General features: G+C 36.8%; 3 protein-coding genes across 12 annotated transcripts in view; 2 read left to right on the top strand and 1 right to left on the bottom strand.

Annotated features, from left to right (window-relative positions):
- LOC309476219 (uncharacterized protein) overlaps positions 1-26,782 on the bottom strand; it is a 169,890-nt gene that overhangs the window by 101,502 nt on the left and 41,606 nt on the right. The gene's annotated exons all lie outside the window — the stretch shown is intronic.
- LOC309476022 (uncharacterized protein) overlaps positions 1-26,782 on the top strand; it is a 157,047-nt gene that overhangs the window by 114,994 nt on the left and 15,271 nt on the right. For 5 of the 6 annotated variants that reach the window (XM_082139118.1, XM_082139117.1, XM_082139115.1 and 2 more), the window contains exon 2: positions 25,916-26,236. In XM_082139118.1, coding sequence (XP_081995244.1) covers positions 25,916-26,236 — 321 coding nt within the window. The remainder of the gene's footprint in view (positions 1-25,915; positions 26,237-26,782) is intronic. The other variant, XM_082139119.1, reaches the window with a different exon arrangement.
- LOC309476070 (uncharacterized protein) lies at positions 13,163-23,403 on the top strand. Of its 2 annotated transcripts, none has more exons than XM_082139228.1 (6): positions 13,163-13,275; positions 15,368-15,694; positions 19,677-20,006; positions 20,769-20,822; positions 21,410-21,730; positions 22,057-23,403. In XM_082139228.1, exons 1-6 carry the CDS (start codon positions 13,218-13,220, stop codon positions 22,125-22,127), a joined length of 1,161 nt encoding a protein of 386 aa, XP_081995354.1. In that variant the 5' UTR covers positions 13,163-13,217; the 3' UTR covers positions 22,128-23,403. The 2 variants fall into 2 exon arrangements, with proteins under 2 accessions (XP_081995354.1, XP_081995353.1); XM_082139227.1 differs by having other exon boundaries at positions 20,673-20,822; positions 22,057-23,378.

Genomic DNA, 26,782 nt, shown 5'->3' with positions numbered 1-26,782 from the left:
TTGATCGATGCTGAAGAGATGGACGCGCCGTTCACAGAAAATCAGGTACACACGCACTGACGATGGGCGGGTGCTCGTTGATAGTGGGGGAGGGGCATGAGTTGTAAACATTAAAAATTTTGGCTAAGTCCACTCAATCTGCCAGACTTGCCGACGGCAGCTTTAATATCCAGGCAAAAATTGTAGCCTACGTCTGTTGTATATAAAAGGTTTTATCACATTTCTGGCTAAATATGTTCTTGTGCAATGTAGTTACAGGGTAATTTTGACATTGGTGGGTTTTAAATTAAACTATATATATATATATATATATATATATATATATATATATATATATATATATATATATATATATATATATGGCTGTATGTAAGCACAGTATGATAAAAATGTAATCTGAAATGATGTTTTATTAACAAGGTTCGGGAGGAGCGCGTTCAGATAATTAACACAAGTGGAAAGCACTCAATGGTGAGAGGTATAAATACTCAGCAGTCTCACCTCATTCCATTGACAGTTTTTGCAGCATGTAGCCAGACAGTATCGTCCTAACAGGTCCGAATCGAGCATTTCCCGTCCGATGAATAATCTCTCATTGAAGAACCTCTGCCGCAATCCTCTGACCAATATCGCGGGCGTCAGGCTTAACAAACGGGATCATAACCGCGGGCGAAACATCCGCGATCTCCTTCCGCGCATTTCTCTACACCGGTTCATACAACAATTCCCGCCATTAGAGAAATGGTTAGTAAGGCAATGCCGCCCTCTTCACGCGAGGGAAGGGTCTTCCTCCTTCGCCAGGCCGCCACAGCTGGCCCTAAAGTAAGCCGCGCCGTGCCGCGCCGCAGATTGAGTTCCGGCCAGTCCATACTCAACGTTTGCCGGGTCAACTCAGTGAGTGCTCAGCTCGGCCCTTCTCGTGTCTGTCTTGGTTGAGCTTGACATTGCTTCAGTTGTTTGAGTCACGAGCCAGTCATGCCATCTGTATACAAATTTGATCGGGGGAATGCACGTTTTAAATTGTTTCTGTACAAATGATTTACTGTCATACAGTAGGTCGCACGTTACGTGCAGTTTGATCACAGAATCATTAAGAACCTATCGTTAACACTGTCCTGCAATCTATCTGCAAAATCTCGTAAAAAAAAAAAAAAAAAAAAAATGTAGGCTATAAAAGCAATGTGTTTCATGCCAAGAGATTAGTAATCCTTAATTGAAACACAGTTAAATAAATACAAGATGCCTACATTTATGCAAGCTTCGTCTTTTACCATAAACCGTCTCTTTTGTACTTAACTAAATAAACTTCAGATAATCAAAATTGTTCTAAACGCAAACTGTTATCTTTGCTCGGTCACTTAAACTTCAATGTGCATAATCCCGCAAGGATTTCATCTCGCCTCCTTTTTCTCGCGTCTTTGATCTAAAGCACAAGAAGACGAGCGTCGGTCCGCTAAGCCCCACTCTCCTCCTCCCTTTGTGGGAGCTCAGTTTCTCCAGGTAAGTTTATCCACTGCTGCAGCAGTGATGTCTCCTCTGGTCCTGGAGGAGCTCAATTTCTCTGGTAAAATTTTCTCTAATATTGCAACAGTAATGTCTCCTCCGCTCTCACTAGAGCTCTGTTTCTCTGGCTAATCTTCTCCACTGCCACAGCAGTGATGTCTCCTATGCTCCCACTGGAGCTCTTTTACTCTGGCTAATCTTCTCCACTGCCACAGCAGTGATGTCTCCTATAATACTTGATTAAACAAAGTAAAACTGACCAAACCAAAAAAGGTCATTTCATCTACATTTTTAACCTCGCTTCGCAAATCCAACCATACCAGTCAATTCTGGCTTATCTAGAATTGCCTTATCTAAAAAAAAAAAAAAAAAAAACTCTTTCTCTTCTTTACTGTCTCTTCTTTACTGTCTCCTCTTTCTGTCCAGCGAGCATTGGTCTCACAGCGGACGGAGTGAGAACTTCCCAGTGGAGCACTTACATTTTCTCTTTCATCCAGCGATGCAGTATGAGAATCTCCTGGGCAAGCACTCACCTTCCTGTTTCCTTTCCGTCCAGCGAGCATTGGTCTCACAGTGGACGGAGTAAGAACTTTCCCAATGGAGCACTTGCGTTTTCTCTTTCATCCAATGATGCTGTGTGAGAAAATCTCCTGGGCAAGCACTCACTTTCCTGTTTCCTTTCCGTCCAGCGAGCATTGGTCTCACAATGGACGGAGTGAGAACTTTCCCAGTGGAGCACTTACGTTTTCTCTTTCATCCAACGATGCAGTATGAGAATCTCCTGGGCAAGCACTCATTTTCCTGTTTCCTTTCCGTCCAGCGAGCATTGGTCTCACAGCGGACGGAGTGAGAACTTTCCCAGTGGAGCACTTACGTTTTCTCTTTCATCCAATGATGCAGTGTGAGAAAATCTCCTGGGCAAGCACTCACTTTCCTGTTTCCTTTCCGTCCAGCGAGCATTGGTCTCACAGTGGACGGAGTGAGAACTTCCCCAGTAGAGTACTAATGTTTTCTCTTTTCTTCCAGCAACGCAGTGCGAGGAAATCTCAGAGGCAAGCACCCACCTCCCTGTTTCTGTAAACTACAACCGCTCCCGTTTACAGACCAACAGGGGACATCAGCCGGGCAGGGAGCCACCATTACGGGCCTTCCCGGTCAAGCATCCAGGCCTTCTTGAGATACCAGCCCGCCAACTCGGCACTCATTTGGGGGATCTTTAGTCCGGCGGCTGTCCTCTGCTTTAGCTTTGGGGGGAGTACTCTGGGTTCGGGCTGAACTCCGAGCTCGGAGCCCTCCCTCCGGACAGCACGCCATATACGCATTAAACTTACCCATTCAAATTATATGTAAGTGTGAACTCGTGAAATTATGTTTTATTAACAAGGTTCGGGAGGAGCACGTTCAGATAATTAACACAAGTGGAAAGCACTCAGCAATCAATGGTGAGAGGTATAAATACTCAGCAGTCTCACCTCATTCCATTGACAGTTTTTGCAGCATCCCTCCACCACCCCTTCTCCACACTTCTAGTACTAAACACTTACATACGGGGGGAGTACTCTGGGTTCGGGCTGAACTCCGAGCTCGGAGCCCTCCCTCCGGACAGCACGCCATATACGCATTAAACTTACCCATTCAAATTATATGTAAGTGTGAACTCGTGAAACAATTTTATAAACACCTGATTTCGAAAAAAAATATATAATGGGGGGTATAATGTGTTACTTTGTTGTTTGAGTATACTGTATAAGACAATGTTTTATTAAGAAGGAAAAGTGTTTTGAATTTTTTTTGTGAAATAAAAGTCAGAAATTAAATGGGATCCTGTATTGTATATTTACTGCACTTACCCTGTAACTACACAGAACAAGGGGGTAACAAGCACCACTTTAATTTACAGCCCGCAGGAGTTACAATTACCCAGTAAATACACAGTTAAAACGGGTAATAAACACTACTTACTATGTAACAATATGAAACAACACTATTTGCACAGTAATTACAGAGAAAGGTACTCTTATTAAAAAAAATAAAAACTTTTAATTACACAGTATATTTGCCCTGACATTTAAGTGTCATTGCAATACAATGTGATAAGGTAAGTACTAAGTACTACATGGTATGTTCTAAATTAAAATCATAGCAGAAACTATTTTTTTTGGCTTAACGTTAAGTAGTTTAGTAAGAAAAGCCAATAAATAGCATTGCATGTTTTTCGAAATCAGGTGTTTATGAAATTGTTTTTGATTCAATTTTTATCATATTGTGCATATATATATATATACTAAATTTATACACTTACATATAAGGAGCTTATATTTATCTAAAGTTTAATTTACAACCCACAGATGTCAAAATTACCCTGTAACTACATTGCACGAGAACATATTTTGACAGAAATTATATAAAAATCTTTTATATACAACAGACGTACAATTTTTGCCTGGAATATATTAACAGAATAGGTTAGTTTCAAAATAATTACATTATAAATAATTTGCTTGAATATCTGGTTCAGGCCCGGCGCCACGAGGGGGCAAAAGGGGGCATTGCCCCCTCAGATCTTATTTGTGCCCCCTCAGTTTCATTTTTGTATTCATGGTTACAAATTAAATGATTAACTTTTTGAGCAGTACAGTCCCATATATGGGATTTTTTATTTCAGTGCCCCTGAGAGTACGGTCCCACATATGGGATTTAGAATGTTCAGTGACGACATAACTGCCAGATTCAAACTGTGCTTTCGCGCGTTGGTTGGCGCTGAGCCAGAGTCGGACGCGCTCAGCGCTGTCATATCACAACTATGCAGTGTTTCCATCTCAGCCATAAACAGCCATCTCACGTAGATCAAGATCAAGATTATTTATAAAGGTTTTTAAATGACCAAACACACTCACATACACATTTTTGAGAATCGGAATATCAGATAGAATAAAATGGGTTTAGCAAAATCTGTTGATTTTGAATAAAAAAGGGAAAAGGAAATAAAAGCGATACATCCACGGTGTGTCACGTGACAAATATGACGCGTCGCCATGGAAACATTAAGGGGGAACGTTCTAAATTCTAAAATAACAGTCGCCTTGAATAAACTCACTATGGGGAGTCAGTTAGAATATTAAAATTAAGCGTGAAAGGGTTAAAATATGCATAATAAATTATGCTGCCTTATCTTTTTTTACTAAGCAAGTTATCAGTGTGTATTGTTCATTGATGGTATAAAGTTAAGCCCCCTTAACAATTTCACATGCCCCCTCTCAGTCATTTCATTCTGCAGCCGGGCCTGATCTGGTTGTACCCCTTTAGTACCCAAAACTTAACATATTGTTCCCTTATACCTACACGGAAGTAAACTATAATTACAGAAACGTACACCGTAATTTCGGTTTACTTACGCAGTTGTTTGCGGGTCGTAATATAAAGTGTTACCAAGCCACCTACTGCCATTTGTGCAAGTGTTTACTGACAGGCTTCTTGGGCTGACTAAATCCCTTTAAGCAGGACCCTCAGGTGTATTCTAGTCTACTATTTCCGGTGGATTTTCGAAGTGTGGATCCGTGCTCACTATAGGTGCTTCTCATTTCTTATTTGTGCATCCTCGTTTCCTTTCCTCGCTTCCTTTCCTCGTGTCTCAGCTCCGCCCCCTGTAGGGTGCGAGGGAAGGCTGCAAGGAAAAGACGCGAGGACGGAGGAATCGAATGTAACTTTTTTTTATACATTGGAATACTTGATCACTCGAGCGTCACTTCATCGCGTCATCAGCAGCGCTCAAATGATCTGCCCTTATGTTGTTGAAGTTTGTTTATTTAAGAAATTCATAATAAATAATAATAAAGCAAGATACCCTGTTGAAATATGTGAGATGTGTGGTTTATATAAACTGCCAAGGTAAAGTATAAATTAAAATGATTGTGACCGATGTGAAGGGGGAGGAGAATTTAGGCGTGCGTCACGTTTTAGTCGATAAAACTCTTCCGCATACACCTGTGTATCCTCGCTCATGACTCCTCAGGAAGCCTCCTCGATCCTCAATCCTCGACTCCTCGCGGTGCAATTAGAGAATTGAGATGTCTTTCAAGATGGCTGAGCTCGATCGGTTTCCGGGTCATAGGATAGAGGGCGGAGGAGAGAGGAGACGAGGAGGGATATTGAGAAGCACCCTATAACAGCTAATATTGCCCACTATCCACTGTGCTTTGGAGGAGGATCCAGGTCAGAACTACAAACACGAGTAAAAAGTGTTCAGAAAACTACAAAACATGAGCGGCCGACGGTTAAGTAGAGAGGTTTAGATAAAGGGGTTTGAGTGACTAATAATCAACATTTAAGCTGATAAAAATATTTATTTGATGTTTTCCGTATTAAATTTTCATCTGCAACAACATAAATCTTTTATAAAGATCCGTTTGGTCATTAACTTTTAAATGCATCAATGAGGAGAGTTCTCTGCATGAAAAACCCACGACTGCAGATCGACGTGAAACTGCATTTCTCTATGATAAGGTAGGAAATTAAATGAAATGTGATGATTTTATCTTTGACAAGATGATGGACAGGTCAGTTTATGATGACAGGATGCGTGTAACTAAGCGACGGAGAGCAACCGTTAAAGGGACATTGTGTAGGATTTTCTCCCATCTAGCAGTGTTCTGTTCGCGGCTCGTGCTGTAAGTGATCACTTTTCACTGCTTCGTCATTTCCCTGGATGGAATATAAGTGAATTCGTTTCGACAAATTCTCTGGATGTACTGAGTTTTACTTGAATTAATTTCCCTTGAAAGTGCACCAACGATTGGGCCCCAACGGCTAGCCAAAAGAGTGTGTGTTTATTTTCATAAGAGACTGTGACGAAACTAATATATTGTGTTGTTACTGAGTTAATTTTGTGTTAATTCTGTGAAGTGTGTAAATCGATTCAAAGGAGTAATTGTGAGTTTTCAATAATTATCCGGTGTATTTTATTTATTTTATTTTTTTCACTTAAAATAAGAAGGGAGAGTGTATTGTTTTTTTGAGGGTGATCATTTAGAATACTCAGAGAGATTGAGGCTATTGAGTACCTAAAGGGTGTAAGGAGTGAAAACCTTTTATACAACTGAACAAAACAAATTGTTTCCATTTCTTATTTTATGCTTTGAAACACCAATTGTCATTTTATTTTAATTTTATTTATTTTTCTTCCAACAAAAAGTGTTTCATATTAGTGTTTAAATAATAAATCATTGTTATTCTTTTTGCCTTATTTGGAATTTCTGTATTGATTTATTATTTCAATTAATTGGGGGAAAAACTAACAAGAATTTAAAATTCTGGGGAAGTAAATTATAAGTAAATTCATTTTTGCTTTATAATTCCCTGGTGGAGGCACCGTGCGCTTATTAATTTGAGAAGAGAAAAAAAACTCCGTCCAATTCAACATTCAACTGCCGGGAATCCAGGGTTTTCTTGATGAGGGAAATTTCAAATTAAATTAGTTGAGAAAAGGGTTATAATGATATAATAAAAATATGAATAAAAATGAAGTTAATTCGGCCAGCGCTCATACCTGTATTTACATCCTGTTTTCAGTCGAAGTCCATAGTTACCGATTGTCGAGTTCACGTGCGTGATCATAGGTAACTAAACCTTATTCATATCTTTCACATCTACTGCAGTCAGAGTCACTCGTGTTCACTCTAAAGGAATCACTCACATTGGCTGTGCACTTGTAATGACACATCAAGGATGTTAAGAGGCTAAATGCAGGTTTAACTATTGCCCTATTGAAGTCAACAGGGTGCAAACTTTAAAAAGAGGATAACACGGTGTAGGCAACACCGATTTTTGTTGTTCTCTGTACTGACAGCACTCCAAATTTACAAAAAATAATAATAATTGACCGGAGTTCTCCTTTAAGTCAGATCATTGGCAGAGGTATTTGTACACCATTCAGGACATATTTATGAATAAAAAATATTGATTTTAGATAATAAAATACCTAAAAAACTACACATTGTCCCTTTAAAGACACAATTGTATAACGTGATAGTATGTCCCAAAGCTTGTATGCTCTGCTACATACTCAAAAGTATCTACTTTTTCTTCACACAAAGTTGTATGAGCGACAATCCTTACAGCAGAGTTATGTCACTCATACATGCACTACTTGTGTGTGTGTGTGTGTGTGTGTGTGTGTGTGTGTGTGTGTGTGTGTGTGTGTGTGTGTGTGTGTGTGTGTGTGTGTGTGTGTGTGTGTGTGTGTGTGTGTTTCTAAACAAAAACAGAAATACAAAAACTTCAATACAGATAAATCTTATTAAAATTAAGATAATCTTATTGAAATTAAGATACACAATATTAATAAAAGGCCTTTATTTAACCCCCTGGAGCCATGTGGAGCACTTTTATTATTATTATTTTTTTTAATGTTTATTTGACAGGGACAAACGCATAGAACATTGCTTTATAAAGAATACAAAGTAGATGCCATGCATACAATTATGATGGATAGATGCACTTTTATGATGGATAGATGCACTTTTATCATGAATGGATGCACTTTTATCATGGATAGATGCACTTTTATCATGTATAGATGCACTTTTATCATGGATACATGCACTTTTATGGACTTCAAAACAGAAACTGCCATTCACTGCCATTATAAAGCTGGGAAGAGCCAGGACATTTTTAATTTAACTCTGATTGTATTCGTCTGACAGAAGAAATGTCATATAATACCTAGGATGACTTCAGGGTGAGTACATCATGGGCTCATTTTCATTTTTGGGTGAACTATCCGTAAGAAAAAATTATGTGGAAGTCGAAGATCTCAAACATGAAGTTTATTACAGCAATAGCAGTGTCAAGTAACACAAAGCACCATGGGTTCACCGGCATCAGAATGAACCCAGAACATCATGTTGATGATCATGATGAGCTCATTCTAAAATTGGAAACGGTTTGAAATACTGTAGTAATGCCATTTCAGTGTCAAGCATTTAAAGGACAAATCCAGTGAAAAATGAACCTAGGGGTAATTAACACATGGTTACTGAGTCAATCGTTCCCTGGCATGCGTTTTTATGAAAATCGAATGTAAAGAGTTGTATCTTAAAAAAAACAGATTATCTTTTAACACTTGTATGTGGGGCACAGAGTAAGTAAAAGTAAATCGCTAGTTAATACCACTAACAAGGCTCAAAATAGCCTCACACTAACACGGTAGCATAATGAGGGTCCCTACATGCAAACCGAAGCATTGAGAACTTCAATTTGTAAGTGTACAGACAGTTTAATAAGAAGTATATTACGCGTTTACATGCAGGATCCATTTTGGAAAACAGTCTCGACTAATCGAGCCACGAACGCCGTGCTACGTTAGATTTCACAAACGTTATTCCTATCAACCAGGGCTGCGTTTCCCAAAAGCATCGTAAGCCTAAGTTGATCGTAAAAACGATCGTACGACTGATCTTAATATTACGGTCTGTTTCCCAAAAGCATCGTAGCTTAAGTAGCACTTGAAAATCTTCGTAGATCTACGAGTGCTCTGGAGTAATCGTACATCACCAAGTTCATCGTAAGAAGACAGATTTATGAGGACACCTGCAGGACAACCGGCAGATTACACTTTTATCTAGATTTAACACACTGCAACGTGAGTAACATAATAATATTTTGATTGTCCTTTATTGTACACTTTATTGTACTCGTTTTTTGTTTACATGAATTTATAAATGAAATAAATAAAAACGGGAAAAAAAGATTAAAAAAAACACATCTAAATTAAATGAATGAACAAAAAAAAAAAATCATAAAAGAAGTAATGTGGGAAATTTGCTTCAAAGACTGGGCAAAATAGAGATGAATTCAAAAAAATCTGTCAATGACTTGCTGACGTGCACGAAAACCAGCCATGTATTGGGCATTTCTTGGTTGGCCATGTGGTCCCATGCCATCTTCGTCCTCCACATCCTCCTCCTCCTCCTCCACCTCTTCATCTTCCTCCCTGTTAAGTAAGGGCACTCTCATCTGCACTGCAATGTTGTGCAGCATAGCTGTTACTATTATTACTGCACAGCACTTTTGTGGAGCAAACAAAAGACCACCGCTGGACTGGTGAATTGCCCGAAAGCGCATCTTCCACCTCCCTATTGTGCGTTCCACAATACTACGTGCAACACGGTGTGCCTCGTTGAAATTGGTCTCCCTGTTATTCATAGGATTAGCCACAGGCGTGAAGAGATATGGCCTCAGTGGGTAACCACTGTCCCCAAGCAGCCTCCACTGTCCCTGTGAGTTTTGTGCCTCCTGACCAACAGATGAATTGGTGAACATGAAGGAGTCGTGTGTGCTTCCGGGCCACCTTGCCACAATGTCTGTAATCAAACCCTTATGGTCACAGATCACCTGGCAGTTGATAGCTGCATAGCCTTTGCGGCATATATATACATGGCCATCCACAGATGGTGTAAGGATCGGGATCAAGGTACCATCGATCACTCCAATGACCTGTGGGATGTGATGATGTGTTAAAAAATACTGTTGTATTTCTGTGATGTCCTGTCTTGATGCTGGAAATTTAATGTGTTCCACAGCAAGTGGAAGTAATGCATTGGTGACCGCTTGAACAGCTCTTGAAACTGATGCCTTACTTAGTCCAAGCCCATCACCAAGTACCTGGAGAAAACTGCCTGTTGCATAAAATCTCAAGGCTGATAGGAGTTGGATTTCAGGGGACAAGGCAAAATTTCTCCTGGTGGCACGCATCAGCTGAGGTCCAATGCTATTTAGCAACTGGGCTATTTGTCCTCTTGGCAGACGGTATCGCCTTATTATAGCCATGTCATCAAGGATATCCAAGGGGTTTTGATGCTGTCTGATGAAGGCATTTAAAGTCACCAGTCTACTTCGTGGTCGTCTCTGTCTTTGTCTTTCTCTGACCCTCAATTGAAGAACACGGTGTAGTGCAGCCATGATTTCCTCTGCAAGTCTAGTGAGGTGTAAACTCTATACTAATCCTAGCTTAATTGAAGAAACCATGTGAAGGTTATCAGGCTGTGATAATGTTCACATCCCACTGCCTATCATCAATTTCAGTAATGACATTAGGCCCTACCTTGAAGAAAGTGAAGGTGTGGCATGCTTAGAAATTGTATAGATTACATATTCCTTTAATCTATCCTCTGTTCATAATGATGGAAAATTGTGCTTATTATAAAAATGTATACATAGAACAGTACTGGTAAAAAATGTTGTTGTTGTTTTTTTTGTCTATACCTGTAGAAATGTTTTGGCTAGATGAAGTACATGTACACATGTACACAAGTACACGCTAAATATATAGACTTTATATTAATAATATTGAAACTTAAATGCTTATGTCTGAAAATAATCATCAACCATTAGCCATTTACTTCAGAAACATTTGGAAGAACTCATAACAATTACTATAGTATTTCATATGGTCTTAGGCCTCGTGTGCATGGTTCAACAAACACATGGACATCAAAAACACTGCATATAGCTTTATTAATAAAAAACATTGCATAGTTTTATTAATTTGGGTTATTCAGTTCCCCATGACCTGCAAAATACATTGTACAGTGAGATGAGTCATAACTACATATAGAAAACATTTCACATTGCACAATAAATGACTGAAACAATAAATCAAATTACCTGTGTCTTCTGGCAAGATAATTGGCACAGAAATTGAGGGCCTTGCAAAACTCATCTCCTCTAGTGCAAGCCTCCTCTCTTCTAAGGCCAGTTTGGCCTTCTTGAGCTCAATGAGCTGCTGTTGGAAGTTGTTGTCTCTCTCATTGGCTTCTTGAAGGCATTGCCTAATGTCTTTCAAGACATCTAGTTTCTCTCTCTCCAGCTGCACTAGGTCCTGACTACAGCTACAGACATTCTCAAACTGCTGAGGTGTTGTGGCTGCAGTCTGGACCACTGAAGATGGAGGCTGAGGCCTGGGAGGGTTGTTTGGAGGACTAGGAGATGGTGGGTGCTCAGAGATGGCAGATGAAACTGATGGTTCCTCTGAGCATGAAGGACCTGACTCAGGTTCAGGCTCAGGCTCAGGTTGAGTTATCCCTACTCCTCCATGGATGTCAATACCACCACTAATTCCATCTGAAGCACTTGTGCCAAGTATTGACAATGCCTTTTCTTCCTCGGCTGTAAGAAGGGGGGACTCATTGGTCCCACCACCTGTTTTTTTAATTGCAGTCCTCTGCAGTGCCCTCTTCCTTTTTGCCAGGCTTGCAAAATCCTGCCACTTCTTGCGGACCTCCTTCCCTGACCTTTGAACACCCCTGGTTGCAGTTAGTTTGGTAGCAATGTCCTCCCAGATGTTTTGTTTTTCTTTATTAGTATGGTGTCCTTTAAATCTGGCAAAAATAACATCTTTGTTTTTCTCTATCTCCTCTAAGAGGACATTAATTTCATCCTTTTGAAAGGTATCTTTTCTTGTTTTTTTTTGTTCAGCCATTTTGTCAGTGTCTCCGCCTGTATGTAGGTGCTTTATATAGACTTGATTGTCTTGATTGGTAATCCAAAACAGATGACAATTATTAGGTTAAACGTTCAGAATACGATTCCATATAAGGTTACATTTCAGAACTTCGCGAATGGACAGCGACTCTTAAGTAGCACGTAGAGCGCGTTCTCGCGCGTTCATGTTAAGTGCATTTTTGGGAAACGCTCTTAACAGCTAAGATACATCGTTATCGGGAAACCCGGCCCAGCTCACTTAGCACGGCGTTCCATTCTTATGTTCTAATTTCCATTCTTATGAATGTTGTCTCAAGCACACACAACCACAGAGACACACCCACAGGTACAAATCAGGGCTGCGTTTCCCAAAAGCATCGTAAGCCTAAGTTGATCGTAAAAACGATCGTACGACTGATCTTAATATTACGGTCTGTTTCCCAAAAGCATCGTAGCTTAAGTAGCACTTGAAAATCTTCGTAGATCTACGAGTGCTCTGGAGTAATCGTACATCACCAAGTTCATCGTAAGAAGACAGATTTATGAGGACACCTGCAGGACAACCGGCAGATTACACCTTTAACTTTATTCAAATGCAATGTGATTATAATATAAGGTTTGATTGTACTTTATTGTTCTTTTTTTGTTGTTGGTTAAATTAATGTATAAATTAAATAATTAAAAAGGTCAGAAAACAAAACAAAAAATAGAAATAATTTAATCTAATAATTTTAATCAAAATTAAATGAATGAACAAAAAATAAATAAAATAAATCCTTTTAATCTGTTAAAAATTACATCTTTGTTTCACTCTATCTCCTCTAAAAGGACATTAATTTCATCTTTTTGAAAGGAATCTTTTTTTTTTAATTTTTTTTAGCTATTTTGTCAGTGCCTCCGCCTGTAGGTGCTTTATATAGACTTGTCTTGATTGCTAATCCACAACAGATGACAATTATTAGGTTAAACGTTCCATATAAGGTTATGTTTCAGCACTTCACGAATGGACAGCGACTCTTAAGTAGCACGTAGAGCGCATTCTCGCGCGTTCATGTTAAGTGCATTTTTGGGACACGCTCGTGGAATTGCTGCGAGCGTTCGTAACCTTGCACGTAGAAAGCGCTCTTAAGAGCTAAGATACATCGTTATCGGGAAACCCGGCCCTGGACTGTATCAGGAAATTAATACATTGTAACACTGGTACATGGGGAAACAGGCAGATTGTTAGAAGAAACATGGCAAAAACTATTGTTTTTGTTAGTTTGTTACCAGTGTTTGCACTCTTCATGCAAGGTAAGGTAATATTTATTTGTTAAATCTCTTTTCTGGTCAGTAAGAAAAACTATTGACTAAATAGTCATTAGAAACATTTAGTAGATGTTTCCCTGTTCAAACCACCCTAACCTGCTGTGCTGGTTTCAGTTTGTCTCCCAGCCTGGCTAAGTTGTTACTTCAAAAAGCATTGAATGAAAGTTGAAATATAAAAGATAAGATTTAATAAACAATTAATTAGCCCTATTTAACTATATACTGTAATGTTCTGACATCACACTAATACTGAAAACCTCATAAAATATCCCATTCATAGCCCAATTCCCTATTTAGCACAACGCTTGTTTTTTTTAGGGAAATATATTCTGAATATTTTTGCCCTTTTGGAGTTGAATAGGTTTAAATGGATGCAATATACGTAGTTATAAAAAATTAAAGGAAGAAAGAAATCTCAAATAATATTCTTAGTAATTTACATTGGGTTTGATACCTTTTGGTCAAATGGTCTTGGAGTTTAATGGCTTTGTTTAGAATACATACATGTAAAGTTTTAAATTATATTCCCCAGAGTCTTGTGCTATAAAAGGGATATTTTGTCACATTTTACTTCAAATGTCATACAGTTAAATTGTTTAATTGATTTATTTGGCTAATTAATATACATTTCCAGAATATAAGCCTTAATGCAAAAGAAAATGTATGTATATCTAAATTGGTTTGGCCTCAAAGCATGAAATGAGTTTAATGCATGAAACTGAACATAATCTAACAAATGTCAATCTAACTTGCACAAATTCATGTTTTTATAGCAAACTACTTCTGACTAAAAGAAATGAAAAAGCACAAATGTATGTTGACATTCAGAACATAAGAAATTAAAAAGGTCTTAAACAGACAACGTTTACTACATCCCATAAATTAGGAAAGAGGAGTCTGTACTTCAGTTCATATATATTTGAACTTTAAATCTGTTGCAGTTCATAAAGATACAGAAGGCAGATTTGTTAAATGGAGTGATAGATGGATTAGATGTTTCATTTGAATGTCTATATATGCTCCAAATGAAGACACTTTTTTTTTTATTAAAATCTTTTATGAAAACAGACTTTGTTGATATCCTGCAATACAGTAAATGGAACCTCTTGGAGTGTGGAGACTTTGTTTGTCTTATGTCCCAGTACATGGAAAGTCAGCTGACTCTAAACGCACCTCTCCCTTGAATGTGTAATATCAAATTACAACAACTGACAAATACAAAATACTGCCTATTACACTCTTAGACTATGCTCCTTTGACAGTGACTGATATCCAGGCAGTGAGATTTAACACATCCTCTCAATTATAACATTAATAAAAGAATATAAGTATAGAAGACAATATAGTCTATCTATTATTAAGATGATATTTATATTACAGTTTTACCTTGATATCGGTGCTACTTCAGAGAGATCGCCATTATCATAACATGAAGGGGTTTAAATGTTGACCTAACTTTCTTAAATGGATACAAACTCACAAATGTTGTAATAGCCATGCCATTATACACATTTGTGTCCTCATAAACCAACCTAACCCGTACCCCTCCCTCCCTTCCCCCCCTCCCTCTCACACACTCTATCTCTTTCATTTCTTTCAAATTCTTGGAACTATGGTTCAAGAAATGAAAACAAACCACTTTTTAGAGAGAGAGAGAGAGAGAGAGAGAGAGAGAGAGAGAGAGAGAGAGAGAGAGAGAGAGAGAGAAATAAAGCTTCATGGAAAAGTTATTTCAGGCAAGAATTAAAAAAATCTTGCCTAAGATAAATTAAGTAAATTTTACTTAGGCCTATTGTGTTTTTCAGTAGTATTAATGAAGAATATGAAATACATTCTTGGTTTTATGAATTCAGTAATGCAATATTTCTGTGCTATTTTCTGGGCAATATCAGGATATGGCTTGTTTGATATGCAGTGAATCAGTGTGGATCTTTAGCTGTTTATTTGATATTTTGATATTTTTGTACAGTTTTTATAATCTGTAAATATAAAAGCATTTCACATCAATTTCCTGTTGTATAATTTTATCTCACTTTCTCAGACATGATTTATGATTAACTGTGTATTAATTCTCCAGGTGTGTCTGATGTTGATAAAGTGTCAGTGTCAGTGATGGAGGGAGATTCAGTCACTCTAAACACTGGTGTTCAAACAAACCAACAGGAGAAGATTCGATGGTATTTTAGTGACATTCGCATCGCTGAAATCACTGGAGATCTCAGTAAGATCTATACAGATGTTCAGTGTAATAAAGGCACTGAGAGATTCAGAGGCAGACTGGAGCTGGATCATCAGACTGGATCTCTGACCATCATGAACATCAGCACTGCAGATGCTGGACTTTATCATCTAGAGATCATCAGCAGCAGACACAGTGAAAAGACCTTCATTGTTGCTGTTCATGGTGAGTCATTTAACTGATGCTTACAAGCAGGTTATATGAGCAATATCACACGTATAGCAGTGTGATATGGCTGTATATAAACACGGCTGTGAGTGTGATATTGAGTTTATACACCAGTTCGACTGCAAAAGTAAGTAAATAAAAAAGAAACAACTGAGTGTTTGACAGTTGAGCCCAAGCCTCTGCTCCGTTACTAATTCTAAAACGTCACTTTAGAACTATAGTAACGAAGAAATAGGCCTACATTATTAGATTAAAGTATTATGGTATTTTGAGAGAGAGGACCACTACACGAGTGTATTATCTGCATCTGATATAGCATTCATTCTTCAGGTTGATGTCCATAATATCCATAAATAAAATGTTTGAATATCCGCTGAGGAAGTGATTGCTTTGCCTTTTTAAAAGATGTTCAATGATAGCTCTAAAACAACTTCCTTGTTCTGACTCACTCATACAGTTTTTGCCACCATATAATGGCGTAATAATGTAACTTTCACTGAAGTCCGATGCCTTGTCCAAATACCCACACTTGAGGTCTTTGCACTCAACCACTTGTCTACTTGCATGACGTATTTCCTCTATTTGGCCCAAGTGTTCAAGTAGGCGTAAACCTAGATATAAGGGCTGCATCCGAAAATTGATAAATGCTGCTTTAAGAGGACGGATTTCAAGATCAAAAGGCATCAAGACATGTCCGAATGCAATGTTTGTTTCACTTCCTGTCTCTCGAGATTCCTTCATCTGATCGATTTTTGAAGGCAGAATAGATCTATCCTTCGCTGCCTTTGATATCCCACAGTAATGTGCTTTCCATTCTGTGATGGCTGAGCTAGAAAAATAAACATGCATGGCGTCTGAAAGTTGCGGCTGATCGTCAGTTTGTGTGCAAATGTATATTTTTGATCAAAGTTTTACACTTATGATATAATTTCTAGCGAGAAATATCCACTTAGTTTTCACCAAAGCTCGCTCTATTTTGCTGTAGATCATTAAACCATAACACTACCTTAGAAGTCTGTCTGAAATCAATTTCGTGAGAAACCTTCGAGTGCAGACACTGCCTGCAAAGTCACTGCCTGATAGAGCAGCGAAGCAACAAGTCACTGCCTAGTGCCTATGTTTTCGGATGCAGCCAATAAATACATAGACGCCCCATCGGCCGGTTTTGACCGTTGCTGTGATACGTCAACGAGTCGGCCATATTATTCTGGGCAAGACCGCACTAAACAAATACAAGTAAACAGGGAGCTGCGGCTTTTCTGGACAAAAATGAACAATAACATTTAGATTTCTCAACCAATTTCAATGGTTTATGATCCGCATGGAGTACGAAAAAGGTTCAGTCTCCAATTATTGAATCTCGCTAGTTAGTGCTTGAAAATTATTAATTGTAATTAGGAATTGTGAAAACTCACGCGTGTCAATCATAGTTTGACATCCCTAATGTAATATAATGTACATGAAATATGGATAATGTATGTCATTGTGGAAATTGCTATTTCTGTCTTAAACAGTTATATTAGCTTTTTCTCTTGTTCTTAAGCCTTTTTATTTTGAATCACATCATAGGATGGATGTCAAAGGGCAATTTCAAATGAATAAAGATAATTTGCAGCCCAACACCTTATTTATCTGAAGCATTTATCTTAAGGCTCTTTTCATTTAAATAATTTACAACCCCAAATCAGAAAAAGTTGGGACACTGTACAAATTGTGAATAAAAACAGAAAGCAATGATGTGGAAGTTTCAAATTTCAATATTTTATTCAGAATACAACATAGATGACATATCAAATGTTTAAACTGAGAAAATGTATAATTTTAAGGGGAAAATAAGTTAATTTTAAATTTCATGGCATCAACACATCTCAAAAATGTTGGGACAAGGCCATGTTTACCACTTTCATCCCCTCTTCTTTTTATAACAGTCTGCAAACGTCTGGGGACTGAGGAGACAAGTTGCTCAAGTTTAGGAATAGGAATGTTGTCCCATTCTTGTCTAATACAGGCTTCTAGTTGCTCAACTCTCTTAGGTCTTTGCCGCATCTTCCTCTTTATGATGCACCAAATGTTTTCTATGGGTGAAAGATCTGGACTGCAGGCTGGCCATTTCAGTACCCGGATCCTTCTTCTACGCAGCCATGATATTGTAATTGATGCAGTATGTGGTCTGGCATTGTCATGTTGGAAAATGCAAGGTCTTCCCTGAAAGAGACGACGTCTGGATGGGAGCATATGTTGTTCTAGAAGGTGGAAATACCTTTCAGCATTGATGGTGCCTTTCCAGATGTGTAAGCTGCCCATGCCACACGCACTCATGCAACCCCATACCATCAGAGATGCAGGCTTCTGAACTGAACGCTGATAACAACTTGGGTTGTCCTTGTCCTCTTTAGTCTGGATGACATCGCATCCCAGTTTTCCAAAAAGAACTTCAAATTTTGATTTGTCTGACCACAGAACAGTTTTCCACTTTGCCACAGTCCATTTTTAATGAGCCTTGGCCCAGAGAAAACGCCTACGCTTCTAGATCCTGTTTAGATATGGCTTCTTTTTAGACCCATAGAGTTTTAGCTGGCAACGGCAAATGGCACGGTGGATTGTGTTCACCGACAATGTTTTCTGGAAGTATTCCTGAGCCCATGTTGTGATTTCCATTACAGTAGCATTCCTGTATGTGATGCAGTGCCGTCTAAGGGCCCGAAGATCACGGGCATCCAGTATGGTTTTCCGGCCTTGATCCTTACGCTTCAGAGATTGTTCCAGATTCTCTGAATCTTTGGATAATATTATGCACTGTAGATGATGATAACTTCAAACTATTTGCAATTTTTCTCTGAGAAACTCCTTTCTGATATTGCTCCACATTGGGGGAATTGGTGATCCTCTGCCCATCTTGACTTCTGAGAGACACTGTCACTCTGAGAGGCTCTTTTAATACCCAATCATGTTGCCAATTGACATAATAAGTTGCAAATTGGTCCTCCAGCGGTTCCTTATATGTACATTTAACTTTTCGGCCCTCTTATTGCTACCTGTCCCAACTTTTTTGGAATGTGTAGCTCTCATGAAATCCAAAATGAGCCAATATTTGGCATGACATTTCAAAATGTCTCACTTTCAACATTTGATATGTTATCTATATTCTATTGTGAATAAAATATAAGTTTATGAGATTTGTAAATTATTCCATTCCTTTTTTACTCACAATTTGTACAGTGTCCCAACTTTTTCTGATTTGGGGTTGTATTTCTATATATAGTTTTCCTCCTAACCTTATGCTTGCAGTTTATCACACATGTGTTTGTTTTATTATTCATATACCTAAACATTAAATGTAATAAATTGACAAATAAAGTGCAATTATGTCACTAGCTGGAAGGTGTGTGTGTGTGTGTGTGTGTGTGTGTGTGTGTGTGTGTGTGTGTGTGTGTGTGTGTGTGTGTGTGTGTGTGTCTGTGTGCGTGTGCTTTTAAGTGGGTGTGTCTGTTTTGTACTCTTCATGAGTGTAACCCCTTCTTTGCTGTCTGTTTTTTACTGCATTGTGGCTGAATTATTGATTTTATTTCATGTATTTGCAAAAACTTGCTTTGTGTTACATACACACGTTTCGTACCATTCAGATGAAGTAGACATTTATAACAATTTTAAAACCAACACCAGAGGGTTAATCATCTGTTTTATGCTCTATTTGTTTTAGTTCAGCAGGAATCCAAAGTGCAAAGAATTTAATGTGAATAAGCACGTAAACTGTGTTTGTAAGCACAAAATGTGGATAAATTCACATGATCACAAGAAAATATTATTTTTCAAAAAGCTCCTAGTAAAATTATTAACTATTGTATACATTTTCTTTAAAGTAAATAAGAAAAAAAAAAATTTCTCAAGATCCAGGAAATGGATATGCTCAATAATTGTCAGTTATTTCTTATTGTGGAGTTTTTCCCTAAAAGATCCTCCAATCATCATTGTGTTTCAGGTGTTTCTGCTGCTGAACGAGATGAAGTGAAGAGAAAGTCAGTGAAGGAGCAAGAATCTGTCACTTTATACACTGGTGTAATAAAAATAAAAAATGATGTGATGATGTGGGATCATAATGAAACTCTCATCGCTGAAATCACTGGAGATCAGAGTAAGATCTGTACAGATGTTCAGTGTAAAGAGAGATTCAGAGACAGACTGAAGCTGGATCATCAGACTGGAGCTCTGACCATCATGAACACCAGAAACACACACTCTGGAGAATATAAACTACAGATCAGCAGCAGCAGATTCAGCATCATTAGGAGATACAGTGTTTCTGTCACTGGTGAGTATTATTGAGTCATTAAGTAGCCTACATTTTCACATAGGTTTACAATAGTTTAATATATTTGTTTTTCTTGTGGCATGTTTGAAAAACGAGCTTTTACTCAATATTAAACTATACATCATGTCTATCTCCTTTGCAAGCATGTTCATTTTCATGATTTGTCACCATCACAATAATCACATGATTATGCAACAAAAACGGAACCACATATATCTATTATGACTAAAATATCGATTTTATGGATGGTATTTAAGAATTGATATTGATTCATTAAAATGAAGATATAAAACTTACCACATACAGAATTTTTTTGGTACGGATACCTGTATCGTTACACCCCTAACAAAAACACATATTTTAAGCTGGATAGGTATCTTTGAGGTATGAAACTTGCAGTAGGCCTATGTTTTTATTTTAGGGCAACCTCTTACATGTCTTAATATCAAGGCAGATTTGATTTTCCATTTCTTGCACCTTTAAAAAATCTGATAATTACAAAAACTGTAAAGGAAGCACTCAAATATTTGGATCATAAAGTGTAACACCCCTGAATCTCTGAACAAGCTTTCCTGAATGAGTTTTCCTTTATATTATCTCCAATTTGCTGATGTTTTATAATGTTTGTTATAGATCAGACTAATGACTGTCTCCCATTCACTACAGATTCACGTGTAGGACCTCCACAGCATCTCCGTTCTGGTGATATAACAGTAATAATATGTGTTTCTGTATTCTTGGCACTGCTGGTCTTGACTTCAGCTGCGGGCCTGTTTTACTGTCTTTATTGGAAGCGTAAACAAAACAGACAAAAGTGTAAGTATTTCAGCTGACACAGAAAGAGAAAAAATAATTAGCTTTATTGTGCTACAGTAGAGTACTAAAGACGGCACTCGTGCTGTATTCTGCTTTAGATTGATGAACTATAAATAAACGTGTATATCATTTTTAACACCCATTTTATTAACAGTATGACTATTTTTTATCAATAATGCAGCCTGGTGAATATAAGAATCTTTGTAAAACATAATAAAAGAAATCATACTGACCCAAAACTTTTTAACTGAATATATTCCATTTCAGTATTTTTCAATAATTCAACTGTCCGTTATTCTTATTCTGTACTTTTTTTTTCTGTATTTCAATACATTTTTCATGATTTTGCTCTTGTGTATACAGTAGATCTAGTTTATTAGTCATTTTAGAGCTAGTAACAGATCAGAAGTGGAAAATTGTATTTAACTACTTTGTAAAAGTACCACTTCATTACTGAAAAATTGAATGTAGGTTTGAAACTATTAAATTAATAAGTTTGTTGTTTTATGGTCAACAAGTGATGCAAATGATCTGCTATGATTTTGTTCCTTTCTCTAATTGTTAGTTTTGTTCTTCTGATTTTGCAGATGGAGTGAAGATAAATTTGAAGATTGAAGGACAGTCTGTCACTCTTGACAGTGGTATTAAAATACAGAAAGATGATCACATAAAGTGGATGTATGGAGATAAAAAAAACTCTCTCATAGGTGAAATCAAAGAAGAGACCAGCGAGTTCAATGTATATGATGATGCTGCAGATGAGAAATTCTTAGACAGACTGGAGCTGAACAAGAAGACTGGATCTCTGACCATCAGAAATAGCAGAAACACAGACTCTGGAGAATATAAACTACTGATCAACAGAAATGGAAAATCCTCAATCAAGAGATTCAGTGTTACTGTCTCTTGTGAGTAACTCAAATCTTTCAGTGTAATAATGGTCTTATTTTTTATCAACAGTCAAACATATTTAATGGACTATAAGTTTGTATTAGATTAATCAGATTGTAGATGTGTAAATAAAATTGTAGATACTATTGAAGCCCTAAATCAGTTTCCTTTAAAAAAAAAAAAAAAACCAAAAAAAAAAAAACCACATTTACTTCAGATTTAGGTTTAGATTAATATTTGAATTATATTTTATTGGTCAAAAAATCTTCACCCATTACATGCACTACTCCTTTTGATTTTTCAATTTGAATTAACTGTCTGTTTTGTTTGTGTCTTCCTTTAGGCCCTCCTGAACCCATATTAATTGTGTCAGATCAAATTGAGTTCCCTGAGATCAAAGTGCCTTTGTTATAGGAGCTTCCAACAGCTTCAGTATGAATCCACTGTATACATCTGTAAACGCCTCTAAAATCCCCCTTTAGACGGAGCTCTATGTTTGATGACAACTTGTGTGCTCACACTGATTTATAGATCAACCCTGAATCTTTATTATAATCTAAGTATTTGCACAGTGTGGAAATATTAGCCTGAATGTCACGTGTATATTTTAGTACTTCACTTGTTCTTCTTTAAATATTAGTTTAGACATACAGTGTTAAAGGCTCATTTGAAAATAAGTTCATCAAATTGGTCATGAAATTACCTAAAATATGATTAAATTAGATAACTGTTTTGTTGTGTGTTGGTTGTGGATGTTTAATCCTGTGGTCAGATCACAGTGTGTTTCTAAAGAGAGAGATGTGATAGACACAAACATAAAAAACGTGTTTATAAGAGACACATGATTTAAAATCACATTTAGCCTGCATCTTTCTCTGCCTGAATTTGATGTGAATCTTTTTTCTTTTTTTTTTGCATAAATTATCTGTAAGAAAGATTTTTTTCTTTCTGTTTGATTATATTTTAATCTCAGTGCTTTGTTTTTCATGATACCGTGTTGAAGATATCAATGTTCTGTCTGATCTCACTGATTTGTTTTTGATTTTTTTATTCAGTTTAATTATATGTGCTAGAATGATTTGTGTTTGGTGCATTGTGCTGGGCCATGCATTAAATTGGTCTATTGACAATAAAATGTTATTTCAGCTGTTATACAAAGCAGAAAGGTGTAAATCAGTCAAAATTATCAGTTAAATCAATTGTCAGTCGATCTCTAGTAATAATCTAAAAAATCGAGTTTTTCTGTGTGTGTTTGTGTAACTGAAATATCAATCCTCCCTTTCTTTGTTGCTTCTGTGAATCCGTGTTTTCTTAAGGTGAATGATAGTAAAATCATCTGGAATCCATATACTGTGATGGAGACTCCAATGAAACATCAAGTGATGTGGAAGAAAGCCATTGTGGCTATTATTGTAAATGTTTTCAGAAAAGTAATTTCAGTGTTAGAGCTAAAAGCATGTGTGTTCTGCGTCTGCGTGTAAATGAGACAACTGTCTATTTCTGCAGATATATTCATCTATATTCGTCATTCAAAAAGGGAAACCGACGCTGCAAGCTGCACACAAACCATAAACAAAGCATATTTATATAAGCCTATATGTTTTTCATATAATATATTAATAAGATTTGTTCATTAATAGGCATTACCTAGAGATATAATTAAACAAAAAGTAGTCAAAACACATCTAACAGAAAATAAGTTGATTATTTTTTACAACATTATGTGCTCATTTTTTTAGTTAACAAAATGTCAATCTTTGTTTTTATAACAGAAGATAGGCTACAATACAAACATCTTCAAGATACAGTGCAATCGTCACATGTATAACTGATTGTCTCCTCAAAAACAGTCTGTGGTGGAATAAGCATGCTATAAATATGTTTTGCATCTTAATTTAAACTATTTTATTATTTTATTATAATTATTAGCAATAAACTAATTCAACTAATTTAATGTAAAGAGGATACTAATTACTAAGTAAATAATGTAAACTACATGTATTGATTAGAGTTGCCATAGACTAAAGATTTTTCTAGTTGACTACTAGTCATTCATATAAGCAATTAATCGACTAATCGCACGTTTATATTCATTTCTGCTTAAATACTGGGTGCATGGAGGAATATAGCCAATTCCACATAAATCTTGCCGCAAAACACCGGCAAAAGTAGGCTAATGATAATAAATGTGTCTAAAAATATAAGTATTTTAATTGTTTATTAATAAACTATAGTGTTTTAACATATATCCATACTGTAAAGTGGATGCGCCTTTAGAGAGAAATGCACCTTTCGGACAGGATTACGAAATCAGATATTTGCTTTCCAATTCCAATTCTTCCGTTGGTGGACATTTCAAGCTTTATAAAGGTATATTTCTCATGTCTGTGAGGCTAGTCTATAGGCTACGCTGTGTTTCAGTTCATTTTTGAGACGCACTCTCTTTCACGGAGACCATGAGAGCGTGGTTTTCTTTCATTTTACAAAAGCACAACGTTTTCTTGTTATTGTGAGTTTACACAAATAAAAGTAGTCGAATGATGTATTATTATTTTCTGTATGACCAGAAATGATGGAGTATTTAAAGTTGTTTACACTGTTGATATAGGAAACTGTGAATGGGTTGTTGTAGTCCTTAAAAAAAACAGATTTCTTTTAAAGCAAATATCTTCCTTTGCTTTGAACTTTGAGCATTGTAACTTTGCAGATGTTGTTTATTATTTATTTATAGTAATGGGTTTCTATGGGAAGAAAACACTGTTCATATTCTGGGCTCATCTGCTTTTCATACATGGTTTAAATAAGGTGTGTACAGAATTTCATCTTTATCACTGTCTTATAGACTATTAAGCCACCTGAAGCGTTTTCTTTAAGGATTTTCTGGGAGAAAAACATTTAAGAGTGTAATTAAACGCAATACGTTCATATTCTCGGCTTATCTGCTAGGCTACATTATGCTTTATTGATAAGGTGTATACAGAATTTGATCTTTTGACATGAATGTCCTTTGGGGGTTGCTTCTATTTGCTTCAGCTTTTTGAACATAGAAGTATGATAAAGGAGGACCTGAACGCAGGCCACTCTTTTTTCTTTTTTTTTTTTTTCTTTTTTTTTCTTATTCTTTCTGTGGCAAAGCAACAAAAACAGGTTTCCATGCAGTGCACATTTATCGGTTATAAGTATTTGTGGAAGGAATATTTTTTTGCATATGGATTACTCATGTTTCACATTCAATTAATTTTAGACCAGACCAATCAGCAAATAAGTGCCCATAAAATCCGGTCAAACCAGTGCTAAAAATATCTAAATTGTTTCCCTAGAATGACTGGTGGAAATTGTTTTGTAAATCCTTAAAATGATTACTACTCAAAACCGTATTAACTAGAAAAGGGGTTAGCTTTGTCCTCCTCTATCAGCTTGATTCGCGCTGATTGGTCAAACCAGTGCTTTCACTTTTATGTAAACAACAACAGCGCAGTATACTTGTTTCAATTTATTCGAGAGTATAACGATATTCAATTTTTTTGTGTGTGTTCCTTACAAAACAACACAATAATGCACATTGTTAAATACAGAAATATAAATGAAATGACATATTTTTATTCAAGAATAATTAACAACAATAGGCCTACCCCACGTAAAAAAAAAAAAATAAAAAAACACACCAAAATGCTACATAGTAAAGGCATGGCCGATATAATTATTATATTGCACTAAATGGATAGCGAATATGAGACAGCGCAATCGAAGCGCTTTGTAATAGAGCCTGGAAAACCATTAGTTTTTTTCTGGCTGTACTTTTGCCGTCTGGATGGTGAGTTACAAACTTTTTTGGGGTGTTCTGGTAAAAGTTAGTTCAGATCAACAGTCCACCATTTAAATCAGTCAGAAGATGAGCTCTTGCTCTTAATCCCAGATATTACTGAGATGTAGATGTGACCATGAGAAGTTTCCTACTGTTGTATTTACTTATGGAACTTATAACACTAAACCAAAACGTAAAATGTAAACTATAAAGGTGTGTGAACTCAGATATCTGTGTTTTCCACCCTGCCATTTATTTCCCATGATGCTGTTTCTACCTTTTTACTTTCTTATAGTTTGTAATCATTTCAAAACAACTTCAAACTTCAGTTAAAGCTTCATTAAAACAATTTAATGTTGAATGTGTGACTGAGAGACTGTTTCTGTGTGTTCTTCAGGAGTGTTTGCTGACACAGATGCAGTGAAGTCAGTGTCAGTGATGGAGGGAGATTCAGTCACTCTAAACTCTGATACTGAACTAAAGGATGATGATGTGATTGAGTGGAGGTTTGGAACTAACGGGCCTCTAATAGCTAAAATCAATAGAGAGCTTGATGAGATCTTCATATCTGACGGCACTGATGGGAGATTCAGAGACAGACTGAAGGTGGACAATCAGACTGGATCTCTGACCATCATGAACACCAGAACCACAGACTCTGGACTTTATGAAGTGACCATCAGAGGAAGCAAGACCACATTCAATGTTACTGTCAATGGTGAGTAGAGAATTACAGCTCAGTTATATATTACAGAAGTGCCATTTTATTGTTATAATTCTTCTTGATACTACAAAGTAAAAATTCATATTTATTTGTGATCTTTGAAATGTCTCTATGACACTGTAATTCCATTTAAAATAATTAATTCATAGGCTACTTAATACCCTGAAAACTGACGGTCATACATTCACATCGATCATATTGTTATAATTTTTCATATAAAAACCCATATAGCTCAGTCCAAATGATATTTCATGCAAAGTTAGCCATATACTTATATGATGAACCGTCTCCACAGAAAAGCTTTTTATTTTTGTAGACTGAAACATCTCCATTGACTTCCATTCAAACAGAGCAGCTTCTGGGAGAGTATTACAGAAAGATTATAACTCTAGTATCCTGTCTTCTTCTTTTGTAACCGTGACCATTTCAGTGAGGACCTGAACCTTCACCTGATATTGTGTTTGATCGTTTGACATATAAGAGGCCATAGTATTATTAAAACATACTTACATTTCAGACCTCAAAACCTCACTTGAAAAC

The sequence above is a fragment of the Leuciscus leuciscus genome, assembly GCF_965113295.1.
Source record: "Leuciscus leuciscus genome assembly, chromosome: 15".
In the NCBI taxonomy this organism is placed as follows: Eukaryota; Metazoa; Chordata; class Actinopteri; order Cypriniformes; family Leuciscidae; genus Leuciscus; species Leuciscus leuciscus.
Note: the sequence above shows the minus strand (reverse complement) of the source record. Positions and strands in the feature narration are given on the sequence as shown.

Coding starts and splice junctions, on each gene's coding strand:
- LOC309476070 (XM_082139227.1), top strand. CDS start 13,218: ATGGCAAAAACTATTGTTTTTGTTAGTTTGTTACCAGTGTTTGCACTC. Junction 13,276..15,367: donor GTTTGCACTCTTCATGCAAG/GTAAGGTAATAT, acceptor TTAATTCTCCAG/GTGTGTCTGATGTTGATAAA. Junction 20,823..21,409: donor TAAACAAAACAGACAAAAGT/GTAAGTATTTCA, acceptor CTGATTTTGCAG/ATGGAGTGAAGATAAATTTG.